At 49.4% G+C, this 16,984-nt stretch overlaps 1 protein-coding gene across 4 annotated transcripts in view; it reads left to right on the forward strand.

Moving 5' to 3' along the window:
- Positions 1–16,984, forward strand: part of KIF3C (kinesin family member 3C) — a 39,832-nt gene that overhangs the window by 12,270 nt on the left and 10,578 nt on the right. For all 4 annotated transcript variants that reach the window (XM_029232529.1, XM_029232528.1, XM_029232527.1 and 1 more), the window contains 4 exons: positions 10,934–11,035; positions 11,676–11,798; positions 13,176–13,294; positions 13,767–13,883. In XM_029232529.1, the coding sequence (XP_029088362.1) occupies positions 10,934–11,035; positions 11,676–11,798; positions 13,176–13,294; positions 13,767–13,883 (461 nt within the window). The remainder of the gene's footprint in view (positions 1–10,933; positions 11,036–11,675; positions 11,799–13,175; positions 13,295–13,766; positions 13,884–16,984) is intronic.

The raw sequence follows: 16,984 nt of genomic DNA on the forward strand, positions 1-16,984 counted from the left end.
AAGGAGAGACAGTGCGTAAGGGGTGGACAGCAGTGTTTCTGGGGAGGAGAAACCCCAACTGGGAGAGAAAATGCCCTGGAGGAGAGAGTGAAATAGCATCGTTCCACTCTCCTGATCTTAAGGTTAGTCTCCACATAGGGCTGTGTCCAGTCTCTAGAGACTCCCCAATAACCTGGGGAGCGTCTACGATCCCAAAACTGGCCTGGTTCCTTCCACATGTCCCCAAGGACACCAGCCCCACGCCAGACACTCTGAGACTTACAGGGCCGGGTCGTCACGGAACTGTGCGCACCCGCACCTCCATCCCAGCTGAGTCCTCCATGATCCTTAAGAGAAGTAGCCTCACCATAGCAAGTGACCAGAGCTCCAGGCTGGGTCTGGTATCTAGGTCAGAGTCCATGGCCTCTTGGCACTGTTGGGAGCAGTAACTTTCATTCCTTCGTCTCCCTGGTGGGTGTGGTCAGTTAACAGAATTTCCATGAGCTGGGGGCATTTGGTAATATAAAGGTTGGACCGGCAGGAAGCGTTTAAGACTAATATATTTGCATCAGAGGTTCTGGGATTCAAGTTATGTTGGGGCTCAGCAGGCCTTTTGGTCCAGTGTTGGGTGTCTCTTGCTGTGTGTTGGCTGGCGGAGTGTATTATCATATTGCCCTTAGTCATCTCCAGCCCCCGGATAGCGCAAGATTGGATGAAGTGGCTGTGATAATGTTCTCATTGTGCTCTGAGGACTAGGAGGAAGGGCCTGGAATTCAGCGGGAGAAGGGTACCCCCTCCCATCTGTGCCCTGCCAGCCTGCTGTCCCTAGCCAGTCTGGGGCACTTCTGGGGCCAGCTGGGCCTGAGAGCTGCTGAATCAGGTAGCCTGAGTAGATAAGAAAATGGTCTCGCTTCCCACCAATCCAGCCCTTCAGCCATGGGAGCTGCACAAGGCAGACTCCTGTGCTCAGAGCTTATAGGGCACCTGTACCAGTGCTTTGGAGTATATCTAGAATTTTTAATACCCCGAGGAATTCCTGGGCATTAAATCCTGGTCAGACTAAAGACTTACTTTCTAGTTGTCTCCTTTTCCTCTCAGATGTACTTAACTGAGGGGTGCCAGGCCCTGGGTTGAACTGTTACTGCGGTGGTAGGTAATGGACCTGCAGGCTTTCTCCTTTCTTCAAGTGAGCCAGCAGGATAATAATAACAACAACAATTGGAATAATAACGGTAGCTACCATTTCTTTAGTGCATGTTTAATGCCAAGTACTCGCCATACTCTCGCATTGTTTGATTCAGTCTTCACAATAGCACCATGAAGTAGTAGTGTTTTAATCTCCATGTGACAAATGAGGATACTAAGGCACAGTAACAACGAGGGAACCATCCAAGGTCACATGCCTGTGAGGTGTTAGCACCAGCATATGAGCCTATGTCTGCTTGACTCCAAAGCCCACGATCTTCCCCTCCACACTGTATCACCAACTCAGAAAGGAAGGCTCCATGCCACATCCCTGGCTGGTAGGCCCCAGTGGGAGCACTTGTCTGCTGAGATGCTTGACTCAACTCTGTCCTCCCACATGATGCAAACCCCCAGCCTCTGACCTCAGCCTAGAGCCGTTTGTTCATATAATCAACAAGTCTTTTTTAACACTATGACCAAGAATACAAATCAGTAGATAGGGTTAACTTTGTCTTTAAATTGTTTAAGTTTCTGGAATGAATCACAAGAACTCACCAATAATGGTTATCTCTAGGGATTTTAATAGGAAGGGGGCTTTTATTTTTCACTTTATAATGTTTTTACAACAAGCATATATTACTTTGTTAATTAAACAAAAACAAATCTAGAATTTTTAAAGGAGAGAAATATATAAAAGAAATGTGTTAATACATGGTTGGAAGATTGGCTTAAGTGAATAATTGAGGGGAATCCAGAGTTGATAATAATTCTTAATGATACCCAATTATTGGTAATCCTGTGACTTTGGACAAGTCACTTCCCCTCCCAGGGACTGTAAGAAATGATCAGTAGATGATTCCTTGCTCTCTGCACCCTTTGCCTATTCATCTTGGAAGCAGTGGGTCAGGAGCCCAGGGTGAGAGACAGCCTGGATGAGGGGCAGTGAGGGCTGGAGAGGAATGACCAAGCACTACCTGGAAGCTGGAGGCTGAATGACCCAGGATCTGTAAAATACTGAATCTGCACTTTATGGATCCTTAGGTCTTATCCATTGCTGGCTTTGTTGCGTTCTGTTGTCTGGCTGGGTTTGCATCCCTGGTGCTGGAGAGAAACCCTTTAGCACAACACAAATAAGTGAGGGAAGTAGGGGAGAAAGACAAGGTAAGGATCAGATCTGAAGTGCTCATGGTTTTCTCACTCAAGTAGATGGGCTGACTTTTTTCTTCCTGCTTGTCTCCAGGGTGGACTGAAGCATTTCTGGGCATCCTTACCCTGTCCAGGGCAAGGCTGGAAGTAGAGTCCAGCTTACCTCACTCCCCAGCCAATATGTTTCCTGATCTCTAATTGTTCCTTCTTCTTGATGAGAGAATTACTAGCATTTGAAAGACCATTTATGTAGTTTTTTGAGCCATCCAAGGAGACTCAAGGCAGGAAACTCGGACGCGGTTTCCTGATTTATGTTCCCCAAGGCAGAGAACCACTGAAAATAGCACTATTCTTCCCCTCACCATTGTCTCTTTCATTTCTTCTTCCCTTACTGCTGGTTCCTTGAGATCTATAACCAGTGGCCACAAAAGGAGAAACAGGTCTGTGATGGTAGGCATGGCCGTATTTCCTAAGAGGTGGGAGCCAGGATTGTTGCAGTAGTTATTTTGTTTTGCTCTTTGTGATGAGTGGTGGGTAAATGTCAATCAGGTACTGGAACAGCAAGTAACCACTGACATTTGATTGTACATTATCATTTACCAGGGAGTTCCACATCTATTATGCAACTCACCATTCTTACCCAAAGCCTGCAAGGTTAGTGGGTATTTGCCCCATTTTACAGATGAGAAAACTGAAGTCCAGGAGCTGATGCCCTAGATTTCTTAGCAAATAGGATGGTAGAGTGTGTACCAGGATTCAAGTTCTCTGACCCTCATGCCCAGTGCCCTTTACATCTTTCCACCATGGAACTTGTGAGGTGGCCCTTCCCGTGAGCATTCGGGTTTCAACCTCTCTGGGGGACCCTAGTATTACTGGCGACCTCCCCCCACACACGCAGTTAAGAGCTCTATCCCGCTTATCTCAGAGGCCCCTATAAGAACTTCACACAGGCAGAAGCGTCTTCAGCAGAACCCTGCCTGTTTCATCTGGAAGAGAAAGAAATGGTGCCCTGAGCTTTCCTGATGGTTCCTGAGTTGGCAAAGGTGCTAAGACCAAATGTTGCTTTTCTCCAAGGCACCTTTCTGCCTGAACCCAGGAGAAAGCTGTGGGACAAGAAAAAGGACCCTGGACTTGGAATTAGGAAGCTGCTCTTTAAATACTACTTCTGCCGCTTACTGGCTCCATAACCTCAAGCAAGTCACTTCACCTGTCTGAGCCTTAGTTTCCTTTTATGTCAAACGGGGATCATACTCGTTATCTCATAAGGTTCTTGTGATGGTGAAATAGGATGATTAATGCAAAAAGGACCTAGCCCAGCCACAGGCGCATGGCAAGTTGCATCTGAGACTCCTGTCTCCTGCAGAATGTCATAGATTAGCTGGCAGTGGCAGCGCAGAGCCTGTTTGGCTTCTCTGTAAAATCATCCTTGATGATATCTCCTCAGAAGGGTGGCTGTCTGGGCCTGGCTGTCTCCATTCTGGCTTTCCAGATCAGCACTTAATGAGTGCTGGGGTCTCCTTCCTCCTCCTGATTTTGCACTACAGTTGCTCCTGGAATGGGAAAAGGTGAGCCTCTCACCTTTATCCCAAGCTGTATCTGCAAGCTGACATGGTCCCTGTGGTGATCTTGGCTGTTAATTGTCACAGCAGCTGACCTGCCTCTCATACCTGGAATCGAGGACCCTAATCGAGTTGGGAAATTATTTGGAGAGTGCATAGTCAATATAGGAGCAGACACACATACCGATTCCGTAATTATGAGACTCCAGGCTTAGAATTCTCCATCTCTGGGCCTCAGTTTTGTCATCTGTAAAGCAAAGGCGGTAGGGGTGATTCCCTGAGGTCACCTTAGTTATCCGGTGATTCGTTTCCCTCTTGCAAGAGTCAGACCATGTCCTTGGAGCTCCCAGCCCTGTCTTTTCCACCCCACAGCCTCTGCTGGCCTTTTAATTACAATGGACATATTTAGAACCAGTAGAACCAAACCCAGTCCTGTCCACAGGCCCCACCCACCTGGACTCTTTTGCCCTGAGACATCACAAGGGCAGCATTAACTGGGGCAGCTAAGAGCTCTAGGGAACTTTTCCTGGGGACTAGAAACCCCATATTCTGCTTAGTACCCTCCCAGCCTGAAGTGGGCCCAGGGATTTGAGGCATCCCTGTCCCTCCCTGCCCTCCTTAGGTGATTAAAGTTAAAGACAGAGATCTCTGAGGAAAAGGAGGAGACGGCCACTGGTATCCTCCAAGAAATGGGGAAAAGCAAAAGCAAGAGCAAAAAAGCTGTTTCTAAGCAAAGAACTGCAGCCATGCATGACATATTTCAGAGCGGGGGGATGAAACAGGCAGCAATGAACTGAGACTGGGGAGAAGCGGGCACTGAGGCCCTGCACCCGGATTGGGGCCCACCCCCAGATTTCGTGCCAGGACCAGCCCCGTGTTCTAGCACAAGGCAGGTTCTGTCAGGCAGGCTTGGCTGACAGTGTGGGCTGGGCCGGTGGGCAAGACTTGGCGAGAAACCGGTAAGGCACATTCGGTTGTCATTTAAATCACATGTGTGTCGGGCCAGGGTTAGGCAGAGAAGCATAGGGGCAGTGGACAAATGGAATGGGGTGATACGGGCAGTCAGGCATCGTCCAGGAACTCTCTTCATGGAGTCCAGGGCCTGGCCAGAAGGAGACATCCTGAAGTGAGATTTCCAGGTCCAAGGAGGAGGTTTAACACGAAGCCTGATGAGCAAGAATCAGCGCAGAAACCAGTCCTGGGAATCATGTCATGGGGGTGGCAGTGGGAGGAAGGTTGGAACTTGGAGGCCCTGGTAGTCTTGGCTGACGCATCAGATTCCGGGCCTGATTGGCAGCTGAAGTTCTGCCTGACAGTGTCCAAATGGGTTTCTTGAGCTAGGTGTGGGCAGCTGGAGAAGGTGTGGGCCGAACAAACAAAGAATTGTTTTGAATCGGGTCCATCTCCACACTTTAAAATCACCAAAAATAAAAAAAAAGGCATAAAGGAGCATTTTGTAAAAGGAGAGATCAGACCTTTGCAAGTCTACCGCAAAGGTATAGAGAATATAAAATAAATGGGAGGCTCAATTTTATATCTCTTATTAAGTAAAATTGAAAATCATGATAATACTTCATGACTATGACATTGTAATAAAAATGGTTCCATTATTTATTGCTGGCAGTGGTTTAGAAAGGTAACTTGACAGTATGTTCTAAGATATACGAAATGTTTACAACCCTTTGTCCACTCCTGAAATTTCCTTCTAAGAAAGTCTCTAAAAAAGCAAAAAATTGGGAATTCCCTGGCAGTCCAGTGGTTAGGACTCAGTGCTCTCACTGCCGAGGGCCTGGGTTCAATCCTTGGTCGGGGAACTAAGATCCCACAAGCCACGCTGCTCGGCCAAAAAAATTATATGCACAAGAGTGTTTATTGTAAACATTAAGCAAACAACCAAAATATCTTATAATGGGGGTTAATTAAATATATTATAAATCATCCACTCTAAACATTATGCAGTCATTAAACATATAATCGTAAACCTTATGGAAGTAACAGGAAATTCTTGAGATATTTGATGAAATGGAAATAGCAGGACATAAACATATTTATACCACGTCTATAGATGTGAAAAAATGATGTGTGCATATGGAAAAATCTGGGGAAAAAAGCAATTTAGTTAGCTATGAGGAGGAATACATGAATTTTTTTCCCATTTTGTTTTATTTCTGTGGTTATTTGATGTTAGTGCAATTTTTTTTTCTGAAAGTGGAGAAAGACAATAAAAGGTTAAAAATGTGTCCAGAATCCTTTAATGAACTGTGAGGTATTTAATCCAGTACCCCTGAGATAATACATTCCATACATTTATTACCTTCTGTAAACAGAACTCTTTGTTCTAAAACTCAAGGTACAAGCTCTTACTCTCTGTACCAGGGATTGATTGGAAAAGCCTGGAGCTTTCCTTTTCACACCTGTTTTGATGGTATAATTTCCAGGTCCATCCTCTTAACCTTTCTTTGTCTTTGCCAACTAAAGAGTCCTATTTATTTTAAGTCTCTTATAATAGCCCTTGCATGGTTTTAGCTGCCCTTCTCTGGATCTTTTCTCTCCTTCAAGTCCCCGGAGATGCAGCAAGGGACTACACACAGTACTCTAGATTCAGCTGCATCATAGTTTTATATTAGGGTAGAATGATTTTTGTGTTGTTTCCAAAAAGCCTTGGTGATGGTGCCTGGCCAGATGCTCTTAGCTTTTTTAGCTGTGGCAGCATATTAAGCCAACGTCTTCTGGGAACAATAGAGAATTACTCCCCCGCTTTTCTCTCTGTTTTGGTTTATAACTGATCGCTCACAGCTATCATTTAATGAGTAGGGCGAAGATTACTTTTTCCCAAAATGTAAAACTCTAACTCAAGCTCATCTGCCATTGTTTGGTCAGCTCACACGGCCTAGAAATTCTGCTTTTTACCACCTGCAAGAATCTGGGGGCATCTGTGAAGTTGGTATTTTACCTGTACACCCTTTCTTGCATGATTTCTGATGGAAATCAGTACCCCCATTTAACATTTGGACATTTTTCCACCTAGAGAGGTGCCTGTTTATTTCTGTTTCCTTTCCCTCATCCCCCTCTCGTTTCTCTGTCTCCTCACCCCCTCCCCCATGTAACTTTGAGTAACCTCTGATGTAGGACCTTGCCAGGAGCATTTTAACCTCTAAAGTTCTGGCCACTGGCTTCCCCATGGACTGAAATAATCTATTTTGTCCCTGAAAGAACTCTTGGAGATTAGTCAGACATGATTTCCTCTTGCTGGAAACACGTTGCTTTTCTTTTAGCAGGTTCTGCTTCCTAAAGCACACCACACATTGTCTGCAGTAGGAAGAGCATGGGCTTTGGAGCCAGGCAGACCTGGGTCTGGATTCTCCATTTAAATTGAACAGCTGTGATGTGACCTTGGATGGATTACTTAACCTCTTTGAGCTTTCGGCAGAAAAATGATGGTGTTAATAATATGCCACTTAAAACATGTTGCACAAGTCACCTGGGGGTCTCGGATGCTGAGTCACTAGGTCTGCATAGGGCCTGAGATTCTGCATTTCTAACAAGTTCTCAGATAATGCTGATTCTGGGGACTGCTAAAGCAGTGATTCCCAAATTTGCACACTGGAATCCCCTGGGAACCTTTGAAAACCACTGATGCCTGGACCTCACCACCTGCCCCCTCCATTTCCAGTTTAACTGGCAGTGGGATGTAGCCTGGGCACTGAGCCTTTTAAAAGCTCCCCAGGTGATTCTAATGTACATCAAAGTTTGAGACTCAATGCCTAAAGGGTTATTAGCAGAAGTAAGTGTGAGACACCTGGCGCATAGCAGATGCAAAGAAAAGGATGGTTTTCTTTCTCTTGGTGCCTTGCCCTGTGTTTCTCCATCCTCATCCCCAGTCTTTACATCAGGTAGGAGAAAGCAGGGCATCAGCTGTCGCCCTGTGTCTTCCTTACTAGAGTCTCCTCTAGAGCATCTGGCTTGGGAGTTCTCACTGCCACTTGTGAGGGAAAGGGACCAAGATAACCCTGCCATGTGGCCTGGCACTGGGAGTTTCAAAAGCGCCCCAGGCGATTCTAATACGCAACCTATTTTGAGAACTAGTGTCTTTCTATTCGGTGGCAAAGAGTGAAGAACACTAGGGCCACATAACATGCCAAGGGAAGTGTGAGGACTCAGGGCTGGAGCAGGCAAGTGTGTCCTAGAATGGGGGGCCAGGCCAGATACCAGGTCCCCCCAAATGCCATTACAGTTAGAGGGATCAGTTATCCATGGCCTGCAGCAGTCGGGGGCTTCCTCTGTGGACAAGGAAGCTTCCTCCTTCCTCCCTCTTCACACCCAGCCCATCCCTCCTGCCAGGCTTCCCAGATGCCCAGACCCTGCTTCTCTGCCCCGTAGCCAGTGCATGTGGGTTGACCAATTGAAGGAGAAGCTGAGGTGAAGCTCCAGTTCTGCTCTGGATGAGTGAGCCCAGAGAAAGGACCTGGAAGCCCCCCTCTGAGGCTACCCCAAGGAGTCCTTTCTGTTCATCAAACATATTGAGCATTTACTGTGTGCCAGGCACTGTGCTAAGTCCCAAGGCTCAGATCCGAGTAAGACATGATTCCTGACCTGAAGGAGCACACAGAGGAGACAGGATGTAAACAAATGATGGGACAATATGGGAAAATAGTAGGAAAGTGTCCTAGCTATTGAGGAGGCCTACGGGAGGAAATGTGCAGAGTTGAGGGGATCAGAGAAAACTTCCCAAGATGCTCAAGCTGTGTCCCGCAGGGGAAGTAGCCATTTTCCAGGTGGATGTAAAGCGGGGAGAGAAGCCTGGTCTTGTGAAAAGGCACAGCCCACTCAGGGGGCTGGGATTCTTTTGGCAAAGCTGGAGCACAGAGCACATGTGGGGAGTAGGTGAGACCAGCCCACGGGGCCAGTAACTGCTACAGACTTTGTGGTTCATCCTGCAAGGAATGGAGGCCCTTTCAATAGTTTGCAGCAGAGGAGAGGCACGTTCAGACTTGTGTGGTTGGCGGATCCCCTTGGGTGTCATGTGGAGAGGGCTGGAAGGGGAAACTGAGGTGGGGGGAGATCCTGGCAATGATCCAGGTGAGTCATGGGGACCACAGTGAAGTGAGCCGTTGTGATGAGGATGAAAAGGAGGGAAGAAGGTGAGCTGTACCCAGAAGACAGACTTGATGGGATTTAATGACTGGCCAGATGAAGGGGCTGAGTGAGCTGCAGGGTGGGGACTCAGGTGAGGTGGGTAAGGTGCCTGGGGCACACAATTTAAGGAGTCACTCATGCAAAGGGTGGACAAGTGTGACCGTGAGAGAGAAGGAGTCTGTGCTGTGGAGGTGGGTGGATGGTGAGATGGTAGCCAGGAGCTGGGCCTGGGGGAGGTGCTAGTGCAGCCCTGGCTACGCTGCCATGGGGAGGGTGCCTTGCTTGGTAACAGCTCCCTCTGAGGCTGCGTGGGGCGGCTCTGACTGGCCCTGCTTCACTCCGTGTCCTCTGTCACCCTCACACAGCCCAACCTCTGACCCCGCGAAAGCAACCTTCGACCCCCGTCCTGCTCTGTCCTCCGTGACGGATGGTACAGGGACCCCCTGCTCCCCTATTCTGCCAGCACACCGTGCTTGGAGAGCCCTCAGGCAGGTCAGTGGCCCAAGGTGATTTCAACCTTCCAGGGGGCCTGGGATGAAATCAGTGGACAGCTGGCATGCCCCGGGCAGCACCCTCTGACTAGCAATAATGAAAATGCATTTTTTTAAATTAATTAATTTATTTATTTTTGGCTGCTTTGGGTCTTCGTTGCTGCGCGTGGGCTTTCTCTAGTTGCGGCGAGTGGGGGCTACTCTTCGTTGCGGTGTGCGGGCTTCTCATTGCGGTGGCTTCTCGTTGCGGAGCACGGGCTCTAGGCACGTGGACTTCAGTGGTTGCAGCACGTGGGCTCAGTAGTTGTGGCTCGCGTGCTCTAGAGCACAGGCTCAGTAGCTGTGGTGCCCTGGCTTAGCTACTCCGTGGCCTGTTGGATCCTCTCGGACCAGGGCTCGAACCCGTGTCCCCTGCGTTGGGAGGTGGATTCTTAACCACTGCGCCACCAGGGAAGTCCCTGAAAATGCATTTTAATGTAGTCACAACTTAAACAGTTTCCCCTACTCCTTTATTATTTAAGCTTCAGATTCAACCATCACCTATGGAATGTCTGTGCCAAGTGCTGGGTCGGGCTGGGGGTGCTGCACACAGCGCAGGGGCTCAGTGGGGAGACTGGCGTGGAGCTCAGATCTCACCCCTGTTAACTAGCTGCATGGCCTGAGGCTAGTTCCTCTCAGTTTCTTTACTTGTTGCCTGGGGTCTCTCTGGGGGTGAGGATGGAGACACCTGGCAGGTAGCGGTAGCACTCAGCAGATGTTTGCTGTGGCTTTCCTTCCCGGAGCAGAGGCGGCTCCAGGGTTATGGACGTGAGAGGTGACAGATAACTCGGCCGAGACCTTGCAATTGGTGGGTAGAGCCCAAGTCTTTCTGGCCATCTCCAAAGCTCATGCTGCTTCTGGGGCCCCATGCGCCCCTTAGTGCTGCAGAGTCTTCTCCCTTTGGCTTTTCTTCTGTTTTCCAGCTGAAGATTAGAGCCTTTCCTGCTGCCTGTGTGAGAACCCCCTTCCTGAGTCAGGAGCCAGTTACCTAAAGGGCCGGGCTGCCCAGTGACTGTATCCGGTGTCTCCCCGCCTCCTAACACCAGCTGGGTCCTGTTGCCAGGATTAGGTTGCCACCCGCACTCCCTTCCCAAGCGTGGTGAACCAGCCTTCCGTATATCCAAAGCAAACAGAGCAGGTGCCCTGTATTCTCTGAGGGATTCCCTCTCTTTGTCTCACCTAATGGTCCTGCTGAGAATGGGAGCCTTGTGCTGGGGCCCAGGAGGCTGGAGGGGAAAACTTCATTCTTGCTGAGGGTCATGAGGCTCCTTCTGGGACACATCTTCTGTCCCCTCCTGGAAGGACCACAAAACAGAGAAGCCAGACCTCTCAAGCTGGGGCTGCTGTGGCCCTTTGAAAAGCCCCAAAGCCCATCTCTTCAGCCCTCTGTGTCCGCAGGCCATGGAGAGCAAGCTGCTCATCGGGGGCAGGAACATCATGGACCACACCAACGAACAGCAGAAGATGCTGGAGCTGAAGAGGCAGGAGATTGCCGAGCAGGTAGGGCAGGGGTCTTCAGGTCCCTGGGTTGGGTGGGAGGGGGCACATGGCCTTGAGGTCGCACGGGGGTGCTTAGGGCAGTGAGCCATCGTGGGCTCGGGATCCCTGGAATTACAGCGCTGAGAACCTAAGGCATGCTGCCCTGCATCCCGTGGGTCCACTGCCCAGGTGGTGGCTCTCCATGAGGACAGCCTCCGTAAGGCACCTGGTACTAATTTCTGGGCCTTCCACAAAGGTGTGAATTCTTTGCCAACTGCAGGACTGTGTCCTAAATCATCAAGAACCACAGTTTGTTCGTCTTACCAATCAATTGTGATACTACGTGGGAGAGGCTGAGGCAGCTGGAAAGCCAATATCTGGGCATCGGTATACGGGGTCGACACCCCTGGAATGCCCCAGCTGTTAGGGCTGAGGTCTCCTTCCATGGGGGGTAGTGCCTTGGCAAAAGCGTGGCCATATGAGCTGAGAAGAAGGTTCAGAGAGGCTCCATTGAGGATGGGGTGGGAGCAATGGATGTGAGCCATGGGGTGCTCCCTGCTGCCTCCTGGCGCCCGTGGTCATGACGAAGCCAGGTTCCGTGAGAGGCAGAGCTCCCCAGTACGTGCTGCCCCGCTGAGTCCTGCGCCCTGCCTTGGCCTAGAAACGCCGCGAACGGGAAATACAGCAGGAGATGATGCTCCGAGACGAGGAGACCATGGAGCTCCGGGGCACCTACACGTCCCTGCAGCAGGAGGTGGAGGTCAAAACCAAGAAACTCAAGAAGGTGAGATGCCACACAGAACTGGGTCAAGGTGTGTAAGGGCCTGGCAGCCTCTGCCCGAGACGTCACCTGCCCAAGGGGCGTGTGCTTTAGCGACCCCTCCCCACTTTGCTTGGACTGCTGACCCCCTGAGTTACACTCCGTGGGTGCTGGGTGAGGAGAGGGGGGGAGGCGGGGGTCTGGGTGGGGTGGGATAGAGCCTTTCCTCCTGGGCCAGGAGGGGCTGGACAGGCTGGGAACACTTTTACTTCCACTCTCAGGGTTGCCATCCTCGTGGTCCTGGGTAACTTCCCCCTTTACTCTGGTGTCACCAGTGAGTCACAGTTTGGATAACCAGGCACAGAGCAGGCCAGGGGAGTGGTGGGGAAACCTGAGGAGACTTGAGCCTGGGAGCGCTCAGAGAGGGAGCACAGGGCTCTCCAGGGATGAGAATGTTGGCCGCCAGGACCCTGCAAGGTCCATGGCCAGGGAAAGGCGTGTGCATGAGCTGAGGGCCTAGGGCAGGAAGCGGCAAATTCCAGTCTGGATTCTGGGAAGAGCCTGGAGAGCCCTTAGATTGCTGAGGTGGCTGCCCCAGAGCAGGCCAGGCAGAGGCCCAGCTCCAGTGGCAGTTTCCAGGGACACCTTTCAGTGGGTTGGGAGTGGGACAGGAAGGTTGGAGCTGCCCTCCACACCCCTACTTTTTTTTTTTTTTTTTCTGTACACGGGCCTCTCACTGTTGTGGCCTCTCCCGTTGCGGAGCACAGGCTCCGGACGCGCAGGCTCAGCGGCCATGGCTCACGGGCCCAGCCGCTCCGCGGCATGTGGGATCTTCCCGGACCAGGGCATGAACCCGTGTCCCCTGCATTGGCAGGTGGACTCTCAACCACTGCGCCACCAGGGAAGCCCCACACCCCTACTTTTGAGAGCCGCTGGAGAGGCAGGAGTAGGATGGGTCACCTTGCAAACTGGCTGTGGCTCCCTTCCTTCCCTGAGCCCTGGACGGCAGTCCTGATACTTGCATCCTGATTCCGGCTCTTCTGTTACCTCGTTGTATAACCTTAAGCAAGTCTGTGCCTGAGTCTCCTCACGTATAAAAGGGGTTGTTGGATCAGAAGTTCCCTCGCATCCCTTCAGATGTGAACATTGCACGATGTGGACAGGAGCTGAGAGAGCAGGTTAACAGGCCACAGTGTGGGAGGGACAGGGCAGCCTTTAGAATAACCCATTCCGATGGATGGTGGGGCAGGAGGGAGCTTCAGAGGTGGGCCCTGGGCTCATCCTGGACCGAGCTGGTGGACCCTGAGCCTGCAGCTGTCGGGACCCAGGCTGGGTGAGCGGAGTGGAGTCACATTGGTTGCCACACTGCACAGCCTCTGAGCTGCACCTGTCCCCACCCAGCTCTACGCCAAGCTGCAGGCGGTGAAGGCGGAGATTCAGGACCAGCACGATGAGTACATCCGCGTGCGGCAGGACCTAGAAGAGGCACAGAATGAGCAGACCCGGGAGCTCAAGCTCAAGTAGGGCCCCTCCTCTATCCATCTGGGGCTCTCACAGCCATCCCTCAGGCCCTGGGCCTCTCCCTGACAGGCTCCTCTCTTTCCTGAAGGCTTCATTCCAACTGTCTCCTCACCCATGTCCATGTACCTTAGGAACAGAGTGTGTCTGAGGGATGGGGGAGGGGCCCATTGGAGTTTCCTCTACCTCCTGTTTCCTCCTTCCTCTCCTCGGCCTGCATTTGATGCACCCCGCAAAGTGCATGCCGGGTGCTGCCCAGAAGTAACTCCTAAGGCCCTGAGTCTATAATCTTTGCATTAGAAACTGTGATTTTCAAGCTCTATTATTTCTCTAGGGATTCCCTCCCCCCGACTTTTTGGTTTTTCCACCTTCTCTGTTCCCTCTGCCTCTTTGCTTCTTTTTTCTCATCCTTCAACCTTCATATACACTGTGCGGTCTCACGTGGCCCCCTGTCTACCTCATTCCTCCTCCCAGGTACCTAATCATCGAGAACTTCATCCCCCCTGAGGAGAAGAACAAGATCATGAACCGGCTTTTCCTGGACTGCGAGGAGGAGCAATGGAAGTTCCAGCCCCTCATGCCCGGTGGAGCGTGAGTCTTTCACCAGCTGTCTGGGCCTAGGGACTTGCCAGCTCGCCGCAGGCCCGGGGTAGCCAGGGGCCTGGGGGAGACGGACATTTTAGTGGATTGGGGAGGGCTGGGAAGGATGCAGATGGAGGATGGGCTTCCCAGGACCTAATGTTGGGGTCTCCATGAAGGAAGGAGTGTCAAGTACAGTGTCTCATTGGTCTGGGATGCAGAAAATACTAGCTGGCTAACATTTGGCCAGTCTGGTGAGTATTCATTTGTCAGATGCCAAAAACAGCAACAACAGATAATATTGCCAAGCACTAACTATGTATTGGACACTGTAGGAGACTCTGCAGATGGAAGGTAAATCAGACACAGTCAGAGCTCACAGTCCAGTGGGGAATACAGAAAAGTAATCAGATCAAGAAATGAGAGAGATGTGAGGTCCTTGTAGCCTCACTCAGCTGGGTGATTCAGCATTTCCACCTGTTTCCACATCCTAGCTCTTAGGTAACAGAGCTAAGTGCATTTAGCTCTGGGTGTGCCTTTCCCTCTGCTGGTGACCATGAAGAACAAGACTGGATATTCAAACCCAGCAGAGTGACTACCTCACCCAGCTGGACCACTGTCCCTTCATTGACAATCTGTGTACAGAGGTGTTCAGGAGGCCTGACACCAATGCACTTCCCTAGAGATTCTTTGCTCTATCTATCCTAGGAATATTAACGCCAAGATAGGGCAGGAGTCTCCCCAAAGCTGGGGTGGGAAGCTAGCTGTAGAGGTCTACAGCTTCTCACTGGAGCAACAGATGCCTACTTAATTTGTCTACTTTCTGAAGGGCTGATCCTACACAAGGCAACACTACACAAGTTTGTAAGTGGCAAGTTCATGAGTAAAGGACTTTTCAATGGCATCAGTTTGGATTTAAATCCACCTTTCCAATCTAAGTGGAGGCCTGCAGTAGTACGTCATCTAATGCAGAAGTTCTCCACCCTGGCTGCAACTAGAATCACCTGTGAGCTGGGCTCCAGAGGGTCTGATTTAGAGGGTCTTGCGTGGATCCCAGGGCTTAAGAAAAATTTTTTTCAAGGCTTCCAGCTGATTCTGCAGGAAGCTAGGTTCAAAAACTACTACTCCAGCACCATCTGCTGGAGGAAGATGCTGGTGAGGCTTCTGCTTTGTAGAGTTATTTTGTGCTTACAGAGTTCTTGAGTTTAAAGTTTGTAGGTGGAGGAATTTCTTTACATTGGATAGAGATGGGATGAGAGACGCTCTGAGAAGGCGTGTGTTTTTAAAAAATTTTTAATTTCGAAAAGCAAGAATAGTACAAAGAATTCCCATATGCCCTTCACCCAAACTCCCCGGTTGTTAGCATCTTGCCACATCTTGCTTTATTAATCCCCTCCCGTCAACCATTTGAGATTAAGTTGCAGACAGTCAGCCCTTTACCCATATTTCCTAAGAGTGAGGACATTCTCTTACATAACCACAGTACAGTGATCAAATTCAGGAAATTCTGTTACCTCAATAATGCCCTTTACAGCAATTCCCCCACCGGCTCACCTGCGATGGTGCATTGCATTTAATTGTCATGCCTCTTTCATCTCCTTTAATCTGGAACTGAGAATGGATCTTGATTTGAGTTTTGAAAATTTCATGCTTCAGAGGAGTTTATTCATTTCTCAAAACATTGTCCCTGCAGTTTTTACTTGACCCCCTAAGCACACGATCCAGACTCCAAAGCGTGGTGGGTGCTTTGCCTGAAGCTAAGATAAGCTTTCTGCTTAACGTTTATGAATTTCCATTCTTTGTTCTGTTTTTTTTTAAGTTTAGTTTCTTCCTTTTACTCGAATAACTTTTAAATTAAAAAACCTTTTAAATAACTTCTTTCTCTTTTTTTTTGCAAAAATAAAATGGTTTGCATACACTGAAAAACCATTCACAGATTTTTAAAAATAAAACAGCTATCTTAAAATAGCACATGTTAAATAATTTTTAGAGTAGATACCAGTAACAACTTTTTTCTTTTTCTTTTTGTGGTACGCAGGCCTCTCACTGTTGTGGCCTCTCCCGTTGCGGAGCACAGGCTCCGGACGCGCAGGCTCAGCGGCCATGGCTCACGGGCCCAGCTGCTCCGCGGCATGTGGGATCTTCCCGAACCGGGGCACGAACCCGTGTCCCCTGCATCGGCAGGCGGACTCTCAACCACTGCGCCACCAGGGAAACCCAGTAACAACTTTTAAAAAGAAAGAAGTCCTCCAAAATATAGATTGGTATCTTTGCTTACTGTTGAGCTATTGCCTTTCCTAGCCTCTTATCCCTCTCTTTGCTTTAAAGGAGAATTTGTGCTCTTTACATGTTCTTTTCTAGGCCTCAGAACCAGAACCTTTCTGGGCGGAGGGAGTTGCCTGTGATGTTCTTTTCCCACCTTTCCCTTCTCTTCTGATTCCCCCCACCATCCTTCTTGCTCTTGGAAAGTAATGCAAAGAGAGAAAGATTCAGTGTTTTCTTTGCCATTAGGAAGCCTAAGAATTCGGCTCTTTCCTCAAAAGCTGCTTGTGGGTAATTCCCTGGTGGTCCAGTGGTTGGGATTCCACACTTGCACTGCAGGGAGCACGGGTTTCATTCCTAGTCAGGGAATTAAGATCCCACGTGCCACGAGGAGGCCAAAACAACAAAGAAACAAATAAACAAGCAAAAAAACAAACAAAAAAAAAACGGGCTCAAAGCAGGCAGTGGACTTTAGCTTACGCTATAGTGTTTTCTTTCCCATAACTCTTCAGGAAGAACTGGTCTCGACATACATACCCCTTTGACTTAAATCTGCACACAGTTGCTCCCCAGCCTGCATTTGTACATCTCTATTAGCGGTGCTTCTAACTAGATCCCAAATAGACTGTGTTCCCTTAAAATTTTATATTAAAATTGTACGGATATAAATACATTTACAAGCTTTTTCAAAATTATGGTTAAGTATATTCACAACTTAAACATGCTGTTTTATACAGAATATATATGTACCTCCTCAGAATACAGAGAGTATATATTTTGTGTAGAAAATATCAAAATATATCTGGGTAAAGGGTCAAAGGTATTAAGGCAATTGTGACATCCCAGTGTTC

This window comes from Monodon monoceros, unplaced genomic scaffold (genome assembly GCF_005190385.1).
Source record: "Monodon monoceros isolate NGI ecotype Baffin Bay Population unplaced genomic scaffold, NGI_Narwhal_1 Super_Scaffold_19, whole genome shotgun sequence".
Lineage (NCBI taxonomy): Eukaryota > Metazoa > Chordata > Mammalia > Artiodactyla > Monodontidae > Monodon > Monodon monoceros.